The sequence below is a fragment of the Alosa alosa genome, chromosome 12 (genome assembly GCF_017589495.1).
Source record: "Alosa alosa isolate M-15738 ecotype Scorff River chromosome 12, AALO_Geno_1.1, whole genome shotgun sequence".
In the NCBI taxonomy this organism is placed as follows: domain Eukaryota; kingdom Metazoa; phylum Chordata; class Actinopteri; order Clupeiformes; family Clupeidae; genus Alosa; species Alosa alosa.
Genome location: NC_063200.1, coordinates 24091654 through 24115416, shown reverse-complemented (window position 1 = coordinate 24115416; position 23763 = coordinate 24091654). Strand labels below are relative to the sequence as shown.

The following is a 23763-nucleotide window of genomic DNA, read 5'->3' as shown; positions in this document are numbered from 1 at the left end:
TGTATATTTAATCAAGATGCTGTATGTCGGCCCTGGAAATCATCAAATTAATTGAGTAGAGTAGAGAACCGAGGGACAATTTGGATTTTAAAACAGCAATAATAATAATAAACAATAATAAACGGACAAAAAATGGATTTAATATACATACATTATACATTTTCTTAGTCTTTTTAGCATCCGTCTCTACTAGTTGAATCAAATGCTGCACATTGTATCCACTGAGGGTTTTTCTTGGTCCTGATGCTGAGTGCTGTGCATAGTGACTGCTCTGTGCTCTTTGGGGCATGCCTGAACGCTCCCCTGAATCTGTTTTGCATGGTGTCAAGATTGCGTGTGTCAGTCCCCGTCCGGTGTGTATGTATGTGCTCGTGTCTGTGTGTGTGTCTGTTAGAGCAGCCGCTGCAGCAGGTACGGCTGCCTGCCAGCTCAGAGAGGCAAGCATCATCAGTCAGTCCTGCTCACCAGTCCCTGAAGATGCCTGCTTGAGTGTGTCACGTGTGTGTGTGTGTGTGTGTGTGTATGTGTGTGCGTGTGTGTGTGTGATTGTGTGCACGCGTGCGAACGAGTGAACGAGTGTGACTGCATGCATCGGCACACTGGCACTCAGAAAATCTAAGCCCCACCAAAGCTCTCTCTCTCTCTCTCGGGGTGTCCCTGGAGTGCTGTGCATTTTTCATGGCGAGAAGCCTCGTCGTCTTTACCAAGGCCCTGTCACACTGTATGTTGTATCTGTGCCTGTGTGTGTGTGCCTGTGCCTGCGTGTCTGCCCATGTCACTCCTGTTGCTATGGTGATTGTTAGCGAGGCGTGGCGGTGGTGGCAGCAGCGGGGGGAATGTGCACTGACGCATCTTCCCAGGAAGTGCTGCGGCCCACGCACACCTTCTCCCTTTCTTTCTCGCTCTTTCACACATACACTTGCCTATCCTTATTGTCAGCAACACAAGTGAGAGCGAGGGAGAGAGAGGAGGGGGGGGAGAGAGAGAGAGACTGTAAAAGTAGAGAGGTGTATTAATTAGGAGCTTTGATTAAAATCGACTTGTGGGAACATCCCTGCCAAATGGAATTGTTTATAGTGACCCCTGAACCACAAAAGACTGCTGTACCCCAGGCTGGGTAATTGGATGCAAATTTTGGATCCATGCTCTCCTGCCTGGAAAATACACTTTTTGGTCAAGCACACAATCAGGTAGTTTAGTGACCAGAAAACACCTGATAAGTGTGTAGATAAGAAAACAAAGAACTTTCTAGATTATTTATTTATTTTTTTAGTCACTGAGTCACCTGCAGTGCTGACTCGGCAATGTGCTCTGTGTTTTCCCTCCGCAGTGGGACTTCGGAAGATGAGATGTGCAACTTCTACATCATGTACTACATGGAGAGCAAGTACGCGACGCCCTACATGGACTGCATGAATCACGGGCCCAGCGAGCTCTTCAGGAGCATCCCCCCCGAGGCCAACGTCCCCATCCCCGTACCTGCGGGCCACATGATGATGGGCATGATGCACGGAGGCGCCCATGGTACAGGTAGGTGTCTGCAGACTTCACTGGAGTAAAAGCTTACCCGAAGCGCGTTCAAATTCGGTAAACAGTGGCGAACATATGTGGCAGAGATGTTTTCTCTGAACTGTTAAATTTGAACGATTTGGTGTAAACGTTCCATTTTAATGGTAACCCGCCTCCTCGCCTTCAGTTCTACTGTATGTTCAAGAAGAACTATCTCCTCAAACTGTTGTTCGCCTTTGTTTGCGAATGTGAATGCACCTCAGCTCTATACATTTCATTTGATGTAGTGTACGCGCAGAGCATGAATCATGCTTTGCATGGTGGGGAGATCTTTTTTATAAGTTCAAGTGTTTTAAGAACGGAGTTGAAACTATACCATTTTGTGACATTCCAAATGTGTGTGTGTGTGAAGAACTGAGGATGGAAAGAATTTGCTGCTTGTATATGTCTCCTGGCTGCAGTATATTTCCTTTGTATAGGATATTGTGAAGCATGTCTAAACTCTCTACATTATGTCAATATACAAGAGGTTACTGTGATATGGGAACATAGATGTTATTTATGTGTTTTTGTCTATTTGTAATACACACAAGGATTTTGCTGAACCTTACACAATTAATGTCCTCAACCTTTTTTTTAGAGAGGATAAGATAATGGTTGTGTTATATATTTAGATGGTTAGTGCAAGAACAATGCAGTGACTTCCTTTTCTCTCAAATGTTTTTAAAGATGATCAGGATGACTCTGCCTTGCTCGAGCCAAAGAGAGCGGAGGAGGATGTTCTTGATCAGGGTGAGTTGTCTTGGAGACTGGTCCGTAGATCTCAGAGATGAAACGCAGACCCTGACAGTCTGAAGGCAGTCTTGAGCAGACAGGCTGAATCAGTAGGGAGTCAGTTCATCAACTCAGAGTAACTCAGAAAACACCGTTCAATACCGTGGCATTAGCCAGCTGTGTGTGCAGTGATACCAGCGGGGACTAGGTGATATTTTCTGATCCCTGATCAACACATGTAATTGAAAGAAAAGGGATGGGGTTGGGAGAAGAGAGCAAGTGAATAGGAAAACAAGGAGGTCCAGGCACTTGGGAGTTGGTGCTGACGTTTGGAAGCCTGTTGCCATGGTTACCTTTCTCGTCACCACCGCCTCGCAGAGGATGCTAATGTTTCTCACCTTCGTGGCGTTATCTCTTAACACTTATGCAATAACAAACGCAGCCCCATTCAATTCACACACGCACGCACACACACACACACACACACACACACACACACACACCTGAGGGCCTGTTCTAAAAACGACACTGGCCATCTCGATAGTGAACACCTGGCCCGTCCGCCCTCCATGCCTGACGCTAAGCAGATAGCCAGATAGACGGGCATCTGGGGGTAAGAAGGACGAAGCCTTCCCTGGGGGGGCCTGGCGCAGGGAGAAAGTGAGCTGAGCCTGGCTTGTTGCCTCAGCCTCGGCCCCCTTTGATGTTGTGACGCTTCTCTTCTGTGTTTGTTCATTAGGGAGCAGTCCAGGACATGGGCTCCCTTTAATCTCCGGACACCTGCTGGGAGAGCACAGCGGGGGGGGGGGGTTTAGAGGGTTTGGGCACGTCTCCCCCACACCGTCACGCAAATTTGCAAATCAGCAGAACCGGGCCGCACGTACGTGGCGCTGAGTTTGCCCAATCCCCGCCCGATCACCCTCTCCTACGCAGAGAAATCTGCAGCCTCGTACTGCACCCACCCCCATACCACCCCCACACACACACACACACACACACACACACACACACACACACACACACACACACCCTCCCTCGTGGGTTTCTGGGTAAAATCAGACGTTAAGCAAAATTCACTTGTACATTAAGCTAACGAGCAAAGACAGATCAAGCTGTCTGCTAAATCATAAGAAAAAAACACCCTGCTCTGACAGTGATACAGCTGATAATTAAACAAGCCCCAAGACAGATACTCAGACAGATGGACAGGATGTAAAAAATATTCAACAGCTGACTAGTTATTTATGTATCAACATTCATTATCCGGTTTTGCATCATTACATTATCTGTCATGAACAGATAAAAAATTGGCATCAAAAAGTGCTGTATGCCAAATGTTTCAGCTAGTGAGAAGTGCTTGTGCTACCAGCGTTACGGAATTACTTGTCAGCCTGTGGAGGTTAGGGAACATGCTGGCATCAGGAGCGGCTCAATGAGCCTCATCGTTGTTGCCGCTCCTTGATACGACTCGGAGGCCGTGCACCATGCTGTCGGATGCTTTCTCGTTTTTTCCTTTCCCTTCGTCTTCTTTACTTTAATAACGGGAGCAGATTGCACCCGCGCTCCTACGGGAAGACGCCCGCCATTAAAACCGCTCGCTACGTTTTTCTGCTGGATTCACCGCTCCATTTCCATGCCCCAGAGTGTCGTCGCAATTCTTGCCCCAACGACATCATACATGCTGTAGTCAGGTATACAAGGGCCTGCTTGATGCAACCCAACACACACACACACACACACACACACACACCTATTAGGCAGACGCTGCAGAGCTCACTTTGTTTGTTTCTATTTGCTCAAGAATGCTCTCCCCGATTTCGGAAATAAACCGAGTGCTTTCAACCGCCTTGTCTGACCTTGCATGGATGGACGACAGCAAGGAGTTGAGGGTATAGTTAATAATGCAATAAATATTCAGGGCCCAAACAGGACCCCCATGTTGACACTGTCCATGAATATTGGAATGGTAGCAGAAATCAATTTGTGAGGAAATGTAAAAGTAATTGGGTCTTGCTGTCAAGGCTGTCCACCTACGCCACTCAGCAGGCATGACCATTCAGATACACACACACACACACACACACACACACAAAAAATATATATATACACACACAAGCACACTTGACACCCACTCATTCACAAAAAACCCACTATGCAGAAAAAATGCCCAGTTTGAGTCATCGTTTGCCCATGAGCTGAGGGCACTCGCTCAACAGATACAACCTTCCCAGATCAATGCCTCCCACCCACGCCCAATTTTTGTCCTCGCTTGCCTGTAGTGTGGCCACTCAATGCCATTATCCTGAAATGAGATTTGCCATTGCGGGCTCGCCCATTCACTAGGTGGAGTGAAGAACGGCCACTGTATGGCATCAGAGTTGTTTGTACAGCCTACGCTCTGGGCAAACAGACTAAACCATTCAGCTTTACAAAATCTGCAAGTCAATCAGAAACCTAATCATCATCTTCTTGCGCTCTTCAATTGTTGATACATAGGATGATATTATTCGTGGATTACTTCCTATGAAGAAGTAGCCTACTTTTGTATCAAAGACAGCGATATTAGAATCACTTGCATTGTAGTTGGGCTCTTCAGTATTACTGACCATTCAACTATAGGAGGCTGCATCTGTTTCGTGCCATGCCCCGACTTTGCCTAATATCAACATGACCAGTTGTATGCCCATTGATTTGTGCCACTCAGGGAGAACAGGACAACCTTAGCTTTCCTCACCTCTATTTTGATTGCACTCTCCTGGACGTGTTGGAGAGCCTGCTAAGTAAACAGCTCCCCATTGGTTTGCTTTGGTTGCCCGCAGCAACCCAGGGTTTGTCCTGTTGCCATGGTTCCTCCATGGGAACAGTGACAGCCAGTCATTCTGATGGCTTTATTGGTCGGGGAGGCCAATCGCTCAACAGATGGGCCCTCCCTTTGAGGAGCTGTGAGTGCCTTAGTTTTTTTCCCCCCTCTTGACTGAAAGATTGAGTGAATGTCCATCACATCTGTTTCAGTCCATGGAAACAGATTTTTAATTCCCTTTGACAAAGATCAGTCACATATCGAGGGCTTTGAAAGTTAGTGAAATGGGGTGTGATGTCTGCTGCTTGGTCCTGTGGATATAATTTGATCTGAATCAGATTTGTAGATAACAGTACATTTAAAATATTACACTTGTGTTGAAAGTTAAAATTGATATTGCACAGACACACACACACACACACACACACACACACACACACACACACCGCATACTCAAACACACGGCCACACAAATACACTCCCACACATTGTGTGTATTGAGATAAAATAAAAGATGTCCACATCGGCCATTTTCTCTCCTTACTGCTTATCCAGTAAATACCGAGATTGGCTGTGAGAACAAGGATTATGCCACCTCTCCTCCTCCTCCTCCTCCTTCTCCTCCTCCTCTTTTGCTCCGCCCTCTTTATCCCTCCCTCTTCACCTTCTCATCAGCGGCAGCGGCGACGGCAGTGGTATCCTGAACGTGAGACTGTCATTATCTCACAGGCTCGCTGGCTCTCCGCCAGACAACTTGATAAATCACTGGCTATATTTGCCTTTGCTGTTATTAGGACACAAATTCCGGGGCTGTCACTCAGGGCTGCGGCGCGTTGTCTGCCCGTGTTTGCCCCCGTGGTCACTGACGGATGGGTGCAATAAATAAGAAGTTGCTCCGAGCTCGTATATCACTCCGGAGGCGGGTCCAATGGAACCCGGTTGTTCCCCCACCACCCACACACCCATACGCTCACACACACACACACATACATATACCCCCCCTCCAAAACACCCACCACCCACCACTGACGCATTTATCCCGAATCATTTTGCCTCAGTGCGGTCCGGTTTCCCGGCTGTGACGCCACAAAGTGGATGAAACCCGAGCTTGTTGCTTTAGCGGCAGCGGGCCGCGGTGCTGGTGTGTCCGTGATGCCGCTTATTATACTCCCAGATGCTGTATTAGCCTAATGGGCCTTCAGCTTAATCCATTAGAGCTGACAACGACGTGCACGGAGGTCCGTCCACTTGAGATGCGGCGCGGGTCGCTGTCTGAGGCAGAGGAGGTCTCTGGGATTTTTTAATGAAATGTGTTGGAGGCGAGAGCTGTGTGTTCTAATGAGGAGCTGACCTTTTCCCTGGCAAAGGAGCCGTCTTGTACAATGACACTGTGGCTTACCGTGGCGTTGCGGGTAGGGGTGGGCTAAGAAAAATGGCAGTCCTAGAGCAGCCTTCCAAAATGAAAGGTCTTAGCCCTGAGATATGTCAGCAAAGCGTTGCATTGCGTCATTTCTCTGATTCCCGAAAAAAGTAGCATGCTCGCGAGTTGATTGAAACCAGTTCGCTCACGTCAAATTTAGTTTTAAACACACATTTTAAATATATCATAGTAAACTGCTGCAAAAAGGCTCAAAAAGATTTTTAGCTCCATGTCAATGAAAGTCCCTGAATGAACTCCTCTTGTAATTGAATTGACCCTAATCTTTTAACTTATTTACTGTTCACTGGATAGGGCCTCAGTGATTAAGCTATTGGAATTGGTATACTGTATATTGTGAGCCAAACCCAAGAAATGCCTTCTCCAAGAAATGCCTTTCTCTATCTGTGTATGTCCTCATGTCTTACAGCTTTCCTCTTCTGTCCTTCTGTAGTAAATGTTAACACGCCTGTTTTATCTGCGCTGCACTGTTTGTGCAGTTGTCATTCTTTGACGCATTTCTTGTCTTTTAACTTGCAGTCTAACTCGACAAATCAGTTAGCCTGATATGCAAATCTCTTCAATCCATGGTCCAAGCTAGATGGATGCTACTTTTATGGCTCTTAATTTGTCCTAGAGGCCCCATCATGTAGATCTCTTCAAGAAATCTGTAAAAGAATGACATAACTGCAGATAGTCTTAGGCACTGTTTTTCTCACTTCTCAGCTTAATTCACACCGCCCACTCCTGTTCTTGTTCTTTTCCTCTCTTCCTCTCTCTCTCTCTCTCTCTTTCTCTCTTTTCTTGCTATTGTTGTTGTTTTTTTCTCCTTCTTCTGTCCGTGCAGGTGACATCTATTCCCTTCTCTCCAAACTCTTAAGGGAGAGGGAGGACGTAGTCCACGTGCATAAGTATAACCCCAGCGAGGTCGAGCGTGCCCAGGCCGACCTCCTCGACAGCTTAATGCAAAAGAAAGACCTGCCCTGGGCCAGTGCCAGGATAGGCTACAACCAGAGAGGCAATCCTATTCTGGTGAGGGACAGAGTACACAAGTTCCACCAGTTAGAGTCCACTGTCAGGCCGGCCTTGGGCAGGATTATGCCAGTCTTGTGGCCCGCTACTGTCGTGGCCAAGGCTGATAAAACAGGTGGGTTCATGTTTTTTTAAAACCGTGGGAGGAGGGGAATGGAAGGGGAGGGCTGTGTGGTTGCACAGCATATCAGCACCATGTCGAAAGCCAAATCGAATGCTTTCTTCATTGTGTCCCAATCCATACAAGCTTTTTTTTGTTGTTAAAGTCATCGAGGCCACACGCCGTTCCATCCCACTGTTATCATGGCGCTTCTGATGTCACTTGCGTTGTCACACAGCCGGGGCCACCTCAATCCACTGCACACTGGCGGAACGATGCATGCATGACAGCAGAGTGGACAGAGTATGTATATATATTCCGGCTGATACAATCTAGATGCAGAATGAATTAGCTACTGTTGGATTGGAATGATAAATGAATTTAAACAAGATTGCTGCTTCAAGTCAAGTCAAGTCGGCTTTTATTGTCAATTTCTTTACATGCACTGGTCATACAAAGAATTGAAATTTAATGCAGACATAGACATGCTTTAAATACAGACATAGACATACTATAGACATAGCCATAGACAATAAACATTAAATTAAAGTGCAAGACTAAAATATAGAACATGTATGTATCAAAATGGTAGGACATATATATAAAAAAAAAAATAGAGGTAGTTGTGTTGTATATTTATATAGTTTTAACAGTTACATGAAGTTTAAACTTGTGCTTGTGTGACCTGTATATTTACATTGATATGCAGTATGCAGTAATTTCAAGTATATGATGGACAATTGCAAACATGGTTCTTGGACCAGTGCACTTCCACAGCTTGTTAGCAACATTCAATGCTTGACTGGAATTGTAAATGCTCGTCTGGCTGACATTGGGGGAAACAAACCACTGACATGTCAGTCTCTGCGTGCATTCATTAAGCATTTCACCTGAATGGAAATGAGACCGTTTTGAGTGAGCGCACTCGCTCTGAATCCGTGTTGTTCCGCAACAGTCGGCCTGGTGCTTTTGTTTGGGCGTTAATTGCCTTGTCCTAGGTATACCTGGTGCCTGTGTTTTAACTTCACAGCCCATGTGAAAATTTCTGTGACATCACAGGATGCTTCCCATTGGCTTGCCATGTTGACACGATTCAGAGATTCAATTACCGAGCTGAACAGACGAAGATAAATTAGATTTCATGCATTTTTCCCCTCCTGACCCCCTCCCTCACTGTAGTGAAAGGCCAGAATGAGGATCTCTCTTCCAGGCCTAATAATTGTTATTCCCCAGGAGATGTTTTCTCAGGAATTATTCATGGAAGCTTCTCTTCCCACTTTGTGGGAGTCTGGAGTCTTGCCCTTGAGTCTGTTTATGTACCGTTGGCAAGTCAGGTGACAGGAAATGGAGTGCCAGGACTTGAGTGCTGTAAAAAAACCCTCCCCTTCCTGGTGTCAGCTGGTAGGAAGTGGTTTCATGTCTTTTTACAAGAAGGCATTAGTAGCCACTTTTGTTGACATCTATCAGAAACACAGCAGTGGTACAGGTTGTTATCAGTACCTAGAGATTTAGACTGCTGGATATTGGTTTACGGTCCATTTCAGTTGCAAGTGCAATTGGCATTTCACATGATCAAGTACCATTTCAATGTTGTATAGTGTTTCCCTGTCTTTCCTGTTAGTGTCTGTTAATCCATTTAAAATACTGGCATCATTGCATTGAACATAACTCATTTCCCTCATTTGGGTTTTATGGATTGCTCCACAGTTTTCGTTCCCAGACAAACAGCCAGCGTCTCTGTTAAATCAGTAAATAACTGCATTTTGATAGTCACTCATCATAAACATAAACCATTTTATTCACACTGCAGACATTACAGCTGCCCCCTCTCTTAGCCATGTATTCACTGGAAACCAATATGTGCATTCTTGGAATTTCTTGGCATTGTTGTAGTCAGTGAGATTGAATGGAGACGATCGTTCTTTTGGCCATTTTTGTTGTCTGGACTTGGCTGACCGCAGCCTGTCCCACAGACCACTGCTAATTAGGAAGGCCAATATTTTAGGACTCAATTGCTGACTGCAAACATCAACTGCGGTTGAAAAGTAAAGACTTTTTTTTGTGCAGAAAGTGTTTGTGTGTACTGCTTCATTTTCCATGCATGTGATTTTCTACTTTGCATTTTGTTTTATTTGATTTTCTTGCTTTGGCAAAGATTCAATCTTTTCTGATAAATATGATGCTGCTTTGCCCAATCGAATGGCCTCAATTTCTTAACCAGCACTCTTGAATGAAAGAACAGTCCCTCGATATTGAATCAACACTTATAAATATTGCTAGGCATCATGCATGTGGTACATCAAGGAATGTCCTTGAGACATGATACTTTAATTTGAAATCAGACAGCACTTTTGCATAGAATATATTTAAAAAATATTGATACATTTCAGTGTCAGCAGACATTACAGAACATTAGCATTAGAAAGTGGAAAACTTACCAAAAGAAAAAATGTCCAAACCACACGTTACTGAGGAGCAGATGTACAAAGGAAGTGTAATCAGCATCTTTGTCAGTCTTCAGAAAGGCATGCTGTGCTTGTTTTGGATGGAATTTGCTAAGCACTCACTTAATCAGGTAAACAGCACTCGTTTCCATGCTCCAATTTGCGGTGCCCACAACTGAACAGTATGGTATCACACAGCTGTGAACATTAAAAAGAATGAAAAGTTCAACAGGCATGAAATAATACAAGACATGATAATAAAATGTCGACAAACAGCAAGATAATTCAGGGCAGTAATTCTGCTCCACTTAAAAAATACTCAAGCTATTTGTGCAGCTAGGCATAGCAAAGGCTTAAGAAAGTTGAATTGGATTTTTTTACCCAAAAACAAATCTGTGCTGTTCCGAAATACCTAATAATTCGTTCTCAACACTTCTTCCACTTAACCCACTTTTTCCTTGACCTTCCCATAAATGCATATGCATGAGTAAGAAAAGTGCAGCTTGCCTGATAGCTCTCCAGTGGCCAACAAAATGCTCTTTCATTTATGTGCAGTCAGTTTGTTCATAACGATGCCATGTCTTAAGGTGCAAATAAAGCGTGGAACGGGCACTAATGCAACACCAACACCACAGATGCCCTCGATTTCGTACCATCACTGTCAGCTTATCACTCCAAAAACTTTGCAAAGATTCACGTGGCAAAGAACATGGAGGCTTAGTGTCGGGTTAATTGAACAAATCAGATTGCTCACATCCCATTACGTCGAGAAATGAGGCAGAGGGAGCATAGCATGATGCTCTGTCTCGATTAAACTCTCTGGGCCTTCTGCTCAATCAATCTCATTTAACTTGCCTTCATCTTCTCCCAGTCAGGACAAGGTTATCTAACACACAAGGTTATTAAGCAAGTTACTTAAAAAATGTGATGCTCAGGCCGGGAAGAAGAGACAGGGCAGTAAATCTTTCGAATGGAAGGTTTCGAATGGAAACTTTTGCACTCTTTCTTTGTGCTTTACCATGTGTCATTCTCTCATCACTTCCAGACGTCTAACCTGTGTGGAGCATTGACATTTGATTTTGTTTTGTTGTTTATGTATTTTGGTTGTTGTTGTTGTTGTTGTTGTTGTTGTTGTTGTGGAGGCCTGTGACACTGAAGTACCTCTGCTGTGTTGTGCTCGCTCACCAGGGGCTCATCTGGAGGAGACGGCCGACTGGCCCGAGGCGCCGCTGCAGCTGGGCCAAGTGTCAGGCCTGGCCCTGGACTCCGACGGCAACCTGGTCATCTTCCACCGCGGCGACCACCGATGGGGGATGAAGTAAGTTCCCGCCATCGCGACAAGCTCTTCCACAAGCACTTCCTCAAGCTGTTCCTTTAGGACACCCCACCCCACCCTAATAGCCTTGGATTCTCTTCACCGTCTGTCCATTAATGGCTTGTGGCTCTGCAGTGCACAGATGGCATTAGGAAACGTTATTTGCTTTGGCCTAATTTGCCACTAAAACATATTCGTTTTTTCTTTTCTTTTTTGCATTTCCCTTAAGGCGCTATGTCTGGATTCATTGCTAGCTGATGCGATTTCTTCCCTCTTTTCTCCATTTCTTTTCTTTAAAAGCGGATTGTTCTGGGCGGGAATGATGCCGTATTTGTACTGGAGTCATTAAATGTGTTGGAGCCCCTGTAGCAAAGCGCTACAGTTTCACCGTGTCATTAGGCTAGCAGTATTCACGGCTCCCATGCAAATCTGCTGAGCTCCCAGGGTGCTAGCATTAGCATAAATTAAACTCTATCTAGGCCAAGTCATGAAAGAGACTTTGGCTTTGACGATGGCTTTTTATGAGGACCTCATTATTTGCCTTTCCAGATTGAACGCTCCAGACTCCCATAATGCCTAGTCCCCTTTAATGATGGCTCTGCAAAATATAACCCTCCCCTTGGCCATGAGCGGCAATCAGGCTGCGACGGTCAGCAATCACACCTCTTTTGCAGCTGCCCAAATGGATGTGTATTATAGGTAAGCAAGCAAAGACCTCCCACAGGAGATGATGAAACAGAATTGTGCGTCCAAATCATACCGCTGTTATTTCCAAGTGGATCGTTTCATTCACCAAAACACTCCCTGATTCTCGGAAGACTGCAGAATCACCTCTCCTTCACCAGTTAAGCTGCGGTGAGCCAGTGACACAGGGACAGGAAGGCTCGAATTGGAAGGCATTGAGTCTATTATAGCAACAGCTCTGATACGGCACTCCTCTCATCTGCTCAGCGTAAGTCAAGTAGAAGTGCCAAATGACCAGGCCCTAATGGGGTTGCTCTGGATAGTCGGCCGGCGCCACATGGGGCCGGGGATCCAGGTCTGGTACGGATCTGGCGCGGAGTTGGATGCTTTCTGGGATGGATGAGCCAAAGCCATCCATTCACACTTGTATGGCTGTGCCAGGCCAATGGCGATTCGAGGTGACCTTGCCTCTGTGATCTCCCAGGTGAGAGAGAGAGAGTGAGAGAGAGGGAGAGAGAGAATTAATGATGAGTCAGAGGAGGGCTGTCACCCCTGTTAATCCATTAGCTCTGTTCAGTTCATCCAAACTCCAAATGGCTATTGTATTCCCCCCTCAAATCTTGTTTTAATTCATCATCTAAATGGTGCTGCAAAGCTCAGACAGGGAAAAAAGTTAGATTAAACACCAGGCCTGCAAAACATAATGTTGCTTGATTGAACTTGACTGAAGAATATTACTGAAAAAACGAGGAGTTTTAGCCAGTTTTTCCGGAATATTCTAGCACCAGTGTTTGTGGAACTGATGTTGTACACCAGGGTATTGCCCAGTGAAGTTTCCAATACAGAAACAACCCAGGGGGTCTTGATTTCCTATCTATTCTCTTTGCAGTGTTTTTGCCTGTGAGGGTGCTTGTTATGCACAGCCTATTGCGAGGGAAGTTCATTTGGAGGCCACAGGCACAGGAAAGTGATGGATCAAGGACTCTGTGTTTATGCATGAGGATGCAAATATGCCTTGGCCCACAAGATAGCCTAACAGCCAGGCTTGGCTGATGGGTTTCTTGGCTCCCTTCAAGTTGTATGATTGAAGAAAGGGGGAGTAGTGGAAGGCTGTTGGCTGTTGGCTGTTTTATACAACAAAATGTTCAGTTAGGTTAAATTACTTTTTTCATTAGTTATCGTGTTTTTTGCGTACAGTATAAACAAGGAATCAGTGGGTTTGCCTCTTTATCCATTTCACTTTTTATGGACAAAAGAGCACATTTAGGTCAAAGAACCCATTATGTATGATGTTAATGAGAACAACTTTTTTTCTCTTTTTGTGTTTTTCTTTGATTTGCAGTTCCTTTGACTACCAAGGCAGATACCTGGAAAGATCACTGGGGCCTATCCAGCAGCCCACTGTCTTGGTCGTGGATCCAGCCAAAGGCAAAGTGCTCAGGGCTTCAGGCAGCAACATGTGAGTAGTGAAAGCAGCACTTATTTTAATCTAAAAGCCTAGAGAAAGTACAGTAAGCTTGATGCAAAACAAGCTTTTAAGCATCTATTTTGCCTTCTTTTAAATTTGTAAATAATGGAGAAAGTGTGTTTCATTCCATTCGCAGGTTTTATATGCCACACGGAATCACAACGGATAAGGATAACTACTGGGTCACCGATGTAGCACTTCACCAGGTAAACACATGATGCGTCATTTTTGGGAGCTCAGACACACATATTGGATTAGTCATCACAACAGTGTTGTCACCCGCCCCTTCATCATCACCCCCTCTGTCTGTGCAGGTCATGAAATTAAGTGGTGATGGTCAAGACAAGCCACTGGTAGTCCTGGGTGAGGCCTTTGTACCAGGAAGTGACGAGCACCATTTCTGCAAGCCCACGGATGTGGCCGTGGATCCCGAATCGGGCAACATCTATGTGTCCGACGGTTACTGCAACCGGAGAATTCTGACGTTCTCTCCCGACGGGAAATATCTCAAACAGTGGGGAGCAGGTGAGAACACACACACACACACACACAAACACACACACACACACACATACATTCTTGGCCATGATGAATGATGATGGCGATTCCATTACAGATTTTTACGAAGCCAGAATGGCAGCCACAATGTTGCACACTTTTATTGCCATTTCATTGCCGTGGCTTTACTCCAGAAGTGTCTAACATGCCTCTGGCTTGTCCTCTCTGTGTCCTCCATTCCAGGGTACACTGACCGCAGAAAACGACTACCCTTCCAGATTCCACACAGTCTGGTGTTCCTGCCAGACAGACGGGAGCTCTGCGTAGCGGACAGGGAGAACGGACGCGTCCAGTGCTTCCTGGCCGAGACTGGGGAGTTCATCAAAGAGATCAAGAAGGACGAGTTCGGGGGAGAGGTTTTTGCTGTGTCCTACTCACCAGAGCAAGGTGGGTGCCTATGGTGACTGGTGATACTAGCACTGTACTAATATGAAGCTGCATTTCACAGTAAACAGTAATACCAGTATCATGCTCAGTTAGGCCTGCTGTTGTTGTTGTTGTTATTGTTGTTCTCGAGTAGCATTTTTATTAGCTTTTTTTCCTATTTCAGGTTTTGATCCATGAGAGCCAGTGTATTTCAGTATCATTTTTCATAAACATGCAATTTCTTCAGCCTATTCTCTGTTCAAACCAAGCAATATTATAAACAGTGACTGCAGCCGCCCCAGAAATGAAATAAATAGGATTTAATGAGCCTTTGCATGTTACCATTCCCATAACAGCACTTTAATCTGAAGGCCGAAAAATCATAGTATGCATATACCAGGCTATAATAACCAAAGATTGCACGACTGTGTGAAAGGCCTAGCGTACATCATGTAATTGGTCATTAATGACAAAATTAGCCAGCGGTGTGTAAAAGAATAATCCCTTATTCTGCAGTGTGGCCGATTCCTCAACCCTGATTAGCCAAAACTCATTAAGATTAAGCCAGCCGGCGTTTTTCTCCGCCACTCATCCGTGAACACATCAAAGGCACACTCAAGTGCACATCGCAGGCAAAGGGAATGATAATGTTGCACCATTCAGAGCTCATCTGCATATATGAGTTCAGCCCAAACCCTCACCAGCCTCTCCTTGTCATGGCCGCCCTTTTGAATGGAGCCATCGTGGCCTACCACTGTCTTTGATGATGAATGCGATAAGGGGCTCCGATCAATATTAATGCCGGTCCTGCAGACCGCTGCTCTGTAATGCTAATCCATTTTTCTCTCTCTTTCTCTCTCTCTCTCTCAGGTGGTCTGATCTATGCCGTGAATGGGGAGTCTCCTACCGGCGTATCGGCGCCTCTCAGGGGTTTCGTGGTGAATTATTCAACCAAGGAGATCCTGGACACCTTCAGCCCCGACTCACAGGTTGGTAATCTCTGTGTGTTTTGCCCTTCTTTCTTTCTTTCTTTCTTTCTTTCTTTCTTTCTTTCTTTTTCCCTTTCCCTTGCTTCCCCTCAGGTTCTTTGTTTTAAAATGCAATACTAAGCTGAGGCGCCAGGGCCTTCCACCCAGAGAAGACCAGAGCTGGGGGAAGTCAAGCGGACGTCTGGAATAGAATTCGAGCCAGCGATGGGGTTCAGGCATTTTCTTTTTCTGCTTTTCCGTTCTGAACCTGTCAGGGTTTCTGAATCATCCCCTGCATGGTTATACAGGGTCTCCAGAGTAGAGGATGAGCTAGGCTGGGAGAATGAGAATGAGCACGCTTGCACTGAATCTAACGCCGTCTGAAAGGAAATGGAAAACTTGTTCTCCTCCGTTCTCCGAGCAGAATCTCCAATGTCGTCACCATGGAGTCAGTGTGGTGCTTTCAGCGCGGAGGTCGGGACCGCTGAACCGTCACGAGGAAAAATTCACATTCACATCCTGCAGGTGTTCAGTGGCGGCCAACAAAACACTAGAGGTTAAATTGGCTTGACCCCCTTTAGCCGATGGCTGTGTGCTCTTATCCAGAGCTGGTCCTAGATGGGCTGCCTTATACCGCGCTACCCTGGCTGTCCAGTGCAATGCTCTCAGCTTATATTTATGTGGAGGAATCGAGTGATGCTTCGCAGTCTGGCACACTGTGCTTTCACAGCCATTTGAAAATGAAAGCCGGGGAGCTGCAGATGTTATGCTGTGTCCATCAGTGTTACGCACGGTGTGGACTGTGACTCAGCTTTGTAGCGCATTGCTCGGTGGAACTGGTCCCCGTCTGCTGATGCAACGCTTGATGGCGTCGCGCTGTGACTCAGTGATGTTCACTGCAGTGAAGCGTGGTTGGCGAGGGCTGGGGCCTCCTCATCAAATGACTCAAATTCTTATGATTTTTTTTTTTTTCAACCAATGCTATCTCTAGAGGTAATTAACAGAAAAAACGGCTGGTCCTGGTATTTCTTTCATGTCTTATGTGTTATTCTCACAGAGTCATTTACAGCTACAGCATTTAGATGAAATGATTGAATATCAATAGCCATATCAGAGCAAGTCGACATTTGGGACTAAATCTCTTAATCTACCTTCTTCACTGACCAATCTAAATTTAATTTAAGTATCGCCTAGCAAATCTATTTCCTCAAATCTCGTTTGTTTGGTAGACCATGATTAAAAGTACTTGAGTAATTTTCATTGGCTCATTACCACAGTAATAGCCAGAGAAACCCAAACAGAATAGATTTGCTGTAGTATGCTCATGAACACAGGACTCCAGGCTGAACAGGCATCAATAACATTTCTATGTTCTCCAAACCCTGTATCGAAGCATTGATCGTCTTGTGTACTGCGCCAGTATACAACCGATAGGCTTTTAGATATGGGGCAGGTAATCTTTGAGGTGGTGGCAAAGTAGCCTGTAGCTTTTGTCACTTCGACCCCCCCCCCCCCTAAAGAAACTCACCCTAATCACACACACACAAAAACACATCAATGGGACATTTGTCCCCACAAACCCCCTTACACCAAGGTTATCACTGGGCAGCAGACTAGAGGCCAGCTTAGAGGCCTGAGATTGATTTTCCTTGCCCTGATGTTCTTGGCTCCCTTCACTGATGCCACTTAAAAGATTGAGTCACTCCTACTGAAAGCCCCTTGTTGCTTCTTTAAATTTTTTTTTCTTTTCACTAGTTTTTTCCCCTTTATTATTATTTCCTCTTCCTTCTTAGCTGCCTGACACAGTTGTCCATGATTTAGTAGCTCTCTCTCTAATCAGATGCCCCCAGGGGCTATTTCATCAGTGTGGCAATAAATTCATTATGTGACAGAGCTATTTTGGGTTGTTACTGCTACAAGGGCAAAGCTCTGTTAACCACACTGCCAAGGATTCATTTTAGAATATAATTATAATATTATATGAAGCTAAGTATTAATAACTTATGTTTCAGTCAGGGAATGTATTGCATACATGCTAAAGGAACTGGTCTGTTTTTAGGTGTACAATTTAGAAAATGTCTTGAACAAAAGACAATTGCATTTTTGTACTCCAGTGTAAGGTCATAGATTTTGTTTTGTTTTTCTTGTGTTCCACTGTAGAAGTTCAAGATGCCTCACGACATTGTGGTCAGCAAGGATGGAAGTGTTTTTGTTGCAGATGCAGACACCAACTCTGTGATCAAGTTCGTCCCTGGAGGAAGTGAGTTCAAATCAGAAAAAAAATCCTGATTTTTTTTTTTTTTTTTAAGCTCAGCATGCCCAGAGTGTTCGGTGCAGAGATTTTTACAAAGTGTTACATCTTCAAAGGCAACACGTCAGGGGAAAAGTTTATATAGCCAATTCATATGAGGGAAAAGTTGCAGTCTGTAGAGGGGAAAGTTTAACAAATCTTGTCAATGGTGAAGTAAGGGTTTTTGGAGCACTTCCTAGATGTCCTAAAATGATCTCATGGAATAGTAATTGCACAGCAGCACAGTGTGTGTGTATATATATATATATATATATATATATATATATATATATATATATATATATATATGTGTGTGTGTGTGTGTGTGTGTGTGTGTGTGTGTGTGTGTGTGTGTGTGTGTGTGTTTTTTTGTCATAACATGGTCCTCACAGAATAAAATTGCTTTATGCAAATAGTGATATGGATTGCAATGTCTTATGATATACATCAGGAAGTTTATCATATAGTGTGGATCAATACAGTTGTTATTTAACACGGTATGCCAACCAATGACAGTCATTTACAATCACTGACATATTTATACTGATTAATTACCCAACACGTCAGTACGTCATGGCTGACTGCCATTGTAAATAAGATATGAATACTGAACAGTGCTGATGTTGAGTAAAATAATAGAATTGCTGGTGCATCCAACTTTGTGTAAGTCCTGCAGTGTCGAGAGACATTCTGGTTTGTCCTGTCCTACATTGGTTAGTAGAGGTGAGCTAACACAGTCTGGAATGTACAGCTCCCTTTACAGTACTGTATATACAGTACCATATCAGTTGAATTTGTGCTCAAGCAGTTTCGAGGTCAATGACGAAGGAAGTTTCATAGTCAAGAGTGTTACAGTGTAGCGGTTTTCAATGATCCTTGTACAATGAAGTACCTCTGAATATAAAGGCAAGATTTCAGGTGTAGGATGTGAAAGTCTGGGAAAAGGACAAAGAGGCTCGCACTGACTGCTTTTGTCTGATAGCGTGCCAAGGTTTGATGTCAGATCAAGGTGTGCTCTGTTGGATATAATTAACAATTAAACTGTGTCAGTGTTGTGCCAAAAAACACAACAATGATTGACTCTCTGTTTCACTCCCAGAAGCTGACCACCGGTCTGTGAAAAAAGGTGGAATTGAAGTTCAGGAAATTGAAGGTACAAACCTCTGCGTTGTACATTTGCCTTGTATTTTTTCTCAGTAACACCAAAATAGTTTTTTCAGCATTCCATGCTATCCAGTGAAATCTTCACCCACTTACACTATTACTTATGCAGTGATCTGTTTGATATATTTACATGGTGAGTTGTCAGGTACACTGGTCACACTATTCATTAGTAAACCATTACTTTGAAACCAGCATACTAGCATGTGAGGCGCTGGCTACACCCAGTATTTGACCCATTACACTTTTGCTGCTCAAACACCCCTGTTTTCTCCCTGTGATTAGGAGCTCCTGATGTTGTTCGCCCTAAGCTATAATTGACACACACACACACACACACACACAAACACACATTTAAACACACATTCAAACACAAAGGCAAAAATGGGGTGAATTTAAGCTCAGTAAAGGAAATATCTTTGACAACACCATCTGGCACTGAAAACAACATCTACTAGTGTATACACCGAATGTACAAGTCTTTAAAAAAAAAAAAAAAAAAAACATACTGATGTTAAATGGTACGCCTTGTTTTTTCGCCTTGCAGTCTTCTGTAAAGGATATTCCTCCCCACTATTCAAACAATTTAGTGTGAATGTGATACTGTGTATGTATATATATATATATATATATATTTTTAAGTTGGTGTGAAAGCAATTTAAGCAGTCTTCCAGTGCAGATTAAAATGGGTGAAGAAAGACAAGCATGCAGTAACATAGAATAATAACAATTTCCTCCAACACCACCAACTGTGAATACAAAATCCCCCCCTGTGTTCCGCAGCAAAGCCAGTGAGGCTTAGCAGCGTTAGTTGGGCCTCCAGTTTTGAAACCACGCTCAAACATGGGCTCAGCCGTCAAAGCAGCCTGCCTTAGTCAACGGCGAGTGGGTAATTAGTTTCAGCCAAAATTCCAAACTGAGTGACGTGTAGTTGTCAGAAATGACTATTATAAGGTCTGAAATGCTTGAATGAGGAAAAAATTAATCTCTGTGCAATACAATTTATTTTCGGTTATTATGTTCTGATGTTTTCTGATCTGATATCTTTGGTGCTGTCATTTTTATTGTTGTCCTCTTTGCTTCTTATCTTCTTTTGTTATCTCCTCACCACTCCCTTCACCTCCTGTCACTTTTTCTCTTTCCTCCCCTGCTCACTTCTTCTCTCCTCTCTTCCTCTCCCCTCCTCACTTCTCTCCTCTTCCTCTCTTCTCCCTGCTCACTTCTCTCTCCTCCCCTTCTCACTTCTCCTCTATTCTCTCCTCCTCTCTCCCCCTCTCCTCACTTCTCCTCTCTCTTCCTCTTTCCCCCTCTTCTCTTCTCTCATCCTCTCTTCCTCTCTCCCCCTCTCCTCACATCTTGCCCTGCCCTGTTCTGCCCCTCACCATCACTCAGAGACAGAAACCATTGTCCAGGCCCACCTGACGCCTCTCCATAAGCTGCCTCAGCAGCACGCCATCGTGGTGGCAGCTGTTCAGAAGCAGCAGCAACAGGAGCAGCAGGCGCTACCGCCCGGCAGCAGCAGCCACACCTGGAACAGCACCAGCAGCAGCAGCATCAGTCTGCTCTAGCCCCAGAGCCTCAAAAGCAGCAGCAGCAGCAGCAACAGCAGCAGCCCGAGCAAGAGCACGAGAAGGAGAAGAGCACGGTCCGGCAGGCTGCCCAGGGTGTCTCCCCGGCCGTCATCACCACACTGCTGCTCATCCCGCTGGTGGTCGTGCTCGCCGTGGGTGTTTTCATCCGCTGGAAGAAGAGCCGCATGTATGGAGGTACTGACACATCCAAACAAACCATGTGCATTTTTACATATATGCTTTACAACACATTTAATGTATTGTAGTAGATAGATAGATAGATAGATAGATACTTTATTGATCCCCAAGGGGAAATTCAAGAATATATTGTATAGTATAGATATATTGTATTATATCGTGGATATGAACTGTGATATATTGTATTATACTGTGGATATGAACTGTGAAATCCTCCACATTACAAGTTGCCCTTCCAACTTGAGATGTCTAATCAGAACAGCTTCAGTTCTATTATCAGAAAAGATTAAATAAAGGCTGTCAAAGCTTGTTATTTTATGGCAGATTTAATATAAAAAAATATTGAGCTGAGAAAATTGCGGTATTGTAATGCTGCTCTATCAAACTATCAAGCATGTAAGTGTTGGGTTTTTCATGGGTCTTCTTCCCCTCTGCCCTAGATGACTATGAAGTAAAACTGGAACCAAACTCCTCAGGTGGAATCCTGGGAAAACTGAGAGGTAAGTGTCCCTAATTACGAATGCTTCCCGCTTCACTGAAAAGGTAAACTATACATAAAGTAAAATGGAGGTTTGCAGGTGTGATCCTGACAAGGCTGAGGGTTAGGAGAAATGATAGTGTTGCCCGCCCTCTAGTGTCCAAAACACACTACTGCAGTCGTATCCCTCTGCCTCCCTGTACGGTTCCACCCATCCTAGCTGGGGCTTCACAGAGCAAAGCGTTTAACCCATTAAGGCGCATCAGCCCAGTGCTTGAGGCCATCTTGTCTGGAACGAGGCCACTATGTCAAAGTGATCTTCACTCTCACCATCTGGCCACACCAAATTGCCTGTAGCCTGGAGGCAGAGGCTACACTGACGCACGTCCAGACTTGGGAGAGGTCGTGACTCTTCCCAGTGACAGTCAAGCCAAGCCCTTTGTGTCAAATCCTTGGAGTGTTGGTCACTAAACTTGAATCTTTTATATGATATTTGTGTGATATGCTGAGTCCTGTCTATTCATCTAGCATACCATCTGTGCGTTTCCAAGTGCCTATGAAGCAATTTCAGTATAGAGAGGTAGTTGGAATCCCTTTGCTTTCTATAAGAGGATAATTACAAGGTACTAATTCATGTAGTTGATTGGCAATAATGGATTCACTTTATTGAATTACGTAAATACTCCATAAAGACATAAAGCGTCTCTGATGCCAGGGGTTGTGGACTATATATGACGCAAGATGTAATGCACTACACTAAGATTAAAGTCCTTGCATTATGAATATTTGATTTTCACTAACCTCTTTGTTAATTTTTTAGTAGTTGTACATAAAAGCCATGTTTAGCATGCCATGTGGGAGGAGGTTATTATAAAGCCATCAGTCCCTTGCCATACACGCTCACATTAAGATGCACACATTTGAACTGAATGCACAAAACTGCCTGACAATAACTCAACCCAGGTAATATAGAGGTGTTGATTTTGATAGGTTAGTGCACCCACTAAGAGATGGAGTGCTTTTACAGTTGTCAAAAAGTTTCTTAAGTTCATGTCTAGCTTTAGGCTTGAATGTGTTATGTTAGGACCATTAATTAATAATAAAAAAGACACCAGACCATAACATTTAAAAAAAAAAACAATGATTACAGCAACACAGCTTTTGTCTTCTGTGTGTAACACTGCACCCAGAGGGTGTTAACTACAGTTCATAGTCATCTCACCTCTACCTGCCCCTCCATCTCACAGGTAAAGCTGCGGGCACCTTGAACCTGGGCAACTTCTTCGCCTCTCACAAAGGCTACACCCGGCAAGGCTTCGACCGCCTGAGCACCGAGGGCAGTGACCAGGAGAAGGACGACGAAGACGCCACAGACTCTGAGAACGAGGAGTATGCTGCCCCCCCACTGCCCCCCATCTCCTCCTCTTAGGGGACCCATACCCCCCCCTCCAGAGATTCCTGCTGACCTGCCCGACAAACGCTGCCCACCAGAGCAATCCTTCTGTCCAACAAACACCGTCAGGATGTACTTTAATCATATATGTAAAACTGTTCATATCGGCTGCCAACACATTTCTTATTTATTTGTGCAAACATTTCCCCTCCGTAGGAGCGTTTTCTGACTGCCACTTTAATTTATTAGATACGGGGACCAGATGTAGGTGTGAAGCACTGGTAGAGCTATGGATGTAGCTCTAGATGATTATTTTCAAATAGGATATATGGGATAATGACTAAAGACAGAGAAACTATTTAGAGTTTTATTTTTACTTTTTTTTTTTGCCATGACTGAATTATTATTGTTCATATACTTCCAAGTGATTTATCAACCAGATAGCATTTTTATAAGTTATCAGGTAATTGCTCCAGATGTTTGGTTGATGACTTTATCTGTACATGTGTGCCTTTTTGATTGTGTATTTTTTGCCTTTCCGCAGCACCTGTTATTACAAATGTGCCACATAATGAAAGCGCTGCTATTGTCATCTGTATTTTGATTTATGTTGTACCGCATTCAATGAAAGGCTAAAAAAAATTGAAGATTACTATTATTATGTATCTAAAGCTGTATTTACGACATTTTCCAAGCGGATGTATAAGATGTGTCTGATGTTTGTTGTGACACTGAAGTTTTATCGCAAGAATACTATTTTCAGTAACAATGTTATTTGTGTAATAAAGTGTCTGCAAAGCATCATCCACTTGTGAAATTTGACCTCAGTTGTATGGTGATGTTACTGAAGTGTGTGTGTGTGTGTGTGTGTGTGTGCGTGTGCACGCGCATGTGTGTGTGTGTGTGTATGTGTGTGTGTGTGTACTTGCAAGTGTGTGTTTTCATGAATATAATCTGATCCTGTAAGAAATATATAAAACCACATACAATGGCTACATTTTAAACGGCTTGATCCATTTACTTAACTGTAACTTTTTTATTTTTAACATGGAAAGTCTGAAGTTACACAAGACAGGGATATCTGATGAAATGTTTGACTAAAGGGACAACTAATTAGCCTGGGAATAGGCCTACATACAAACCTTCGGCAAATTGTGGATTTGCTCTGCAGGTCCGTCTGGCCAAGAAGCCATTAAAGCCCATTCCCAATGTCTAAAATACGGGCGCGCAAATAGAA

The 23763-nt window shown here is 44.2% G+C and overlaps 1 protein-coding gene across 1 annotated transcript in view; it reads left to right on the top strand.

Annotated features, from left to right (window-relative positions):
* pam (peptidylglycine alpha-amidating monooxygenase) overlaps positions 1–23327 on the top strand; it is a 53658-nt gene extending 30331 nt beyond the window's left edge. Inside the window, exons 13-27 of the mRNA XM_048258394.1 lie at positions 1331–1530; positions 2239–2301; positions 7348–7647; positions 11265–11394; positions 13418–13534; positions 13680–13749; positions 13858–14068; positions 14285–14488; positions 15338–15456; positions 17596–17695; positions 18825–18878; positions 20279–20346; positions 20430–20652; positions 21096–21155; positions 22381–23327. Of these exons, the coding sequence (XP_048114351.1) occupies positions 1331–1530; positions 2239–2301; positions 7348–7647; positions 11265–11394; positions 13418–13534; positions 13680–13749; positions 13858–14068; positions 14285–14488; positions 15338–15456; positions 17596–17695; positions 18825–18878; positions 20279–20346; positions 20430–20652; positions 21096–21155; positions 22381–22562 (2101 nt within the window). The 3' untranslated portion in view covers positions 22563–23327. The remainder of the gene's footprint in view (positions 1–1330; positions 1531–2238; positions 2302–7347; positions 7648–11264; positions 11395–13417; positions 13535–13679; positions 13750–13857; positions 14069–14284; positions 14489–15337; positions 15457–17595; positions 17696–18824; positions 18879–20278; positions 20347–20429; positions 20653–21095; positions 21156–22380) is intronic.
* Positions 23328–23763: the final 436 nt, after the last annotated feature.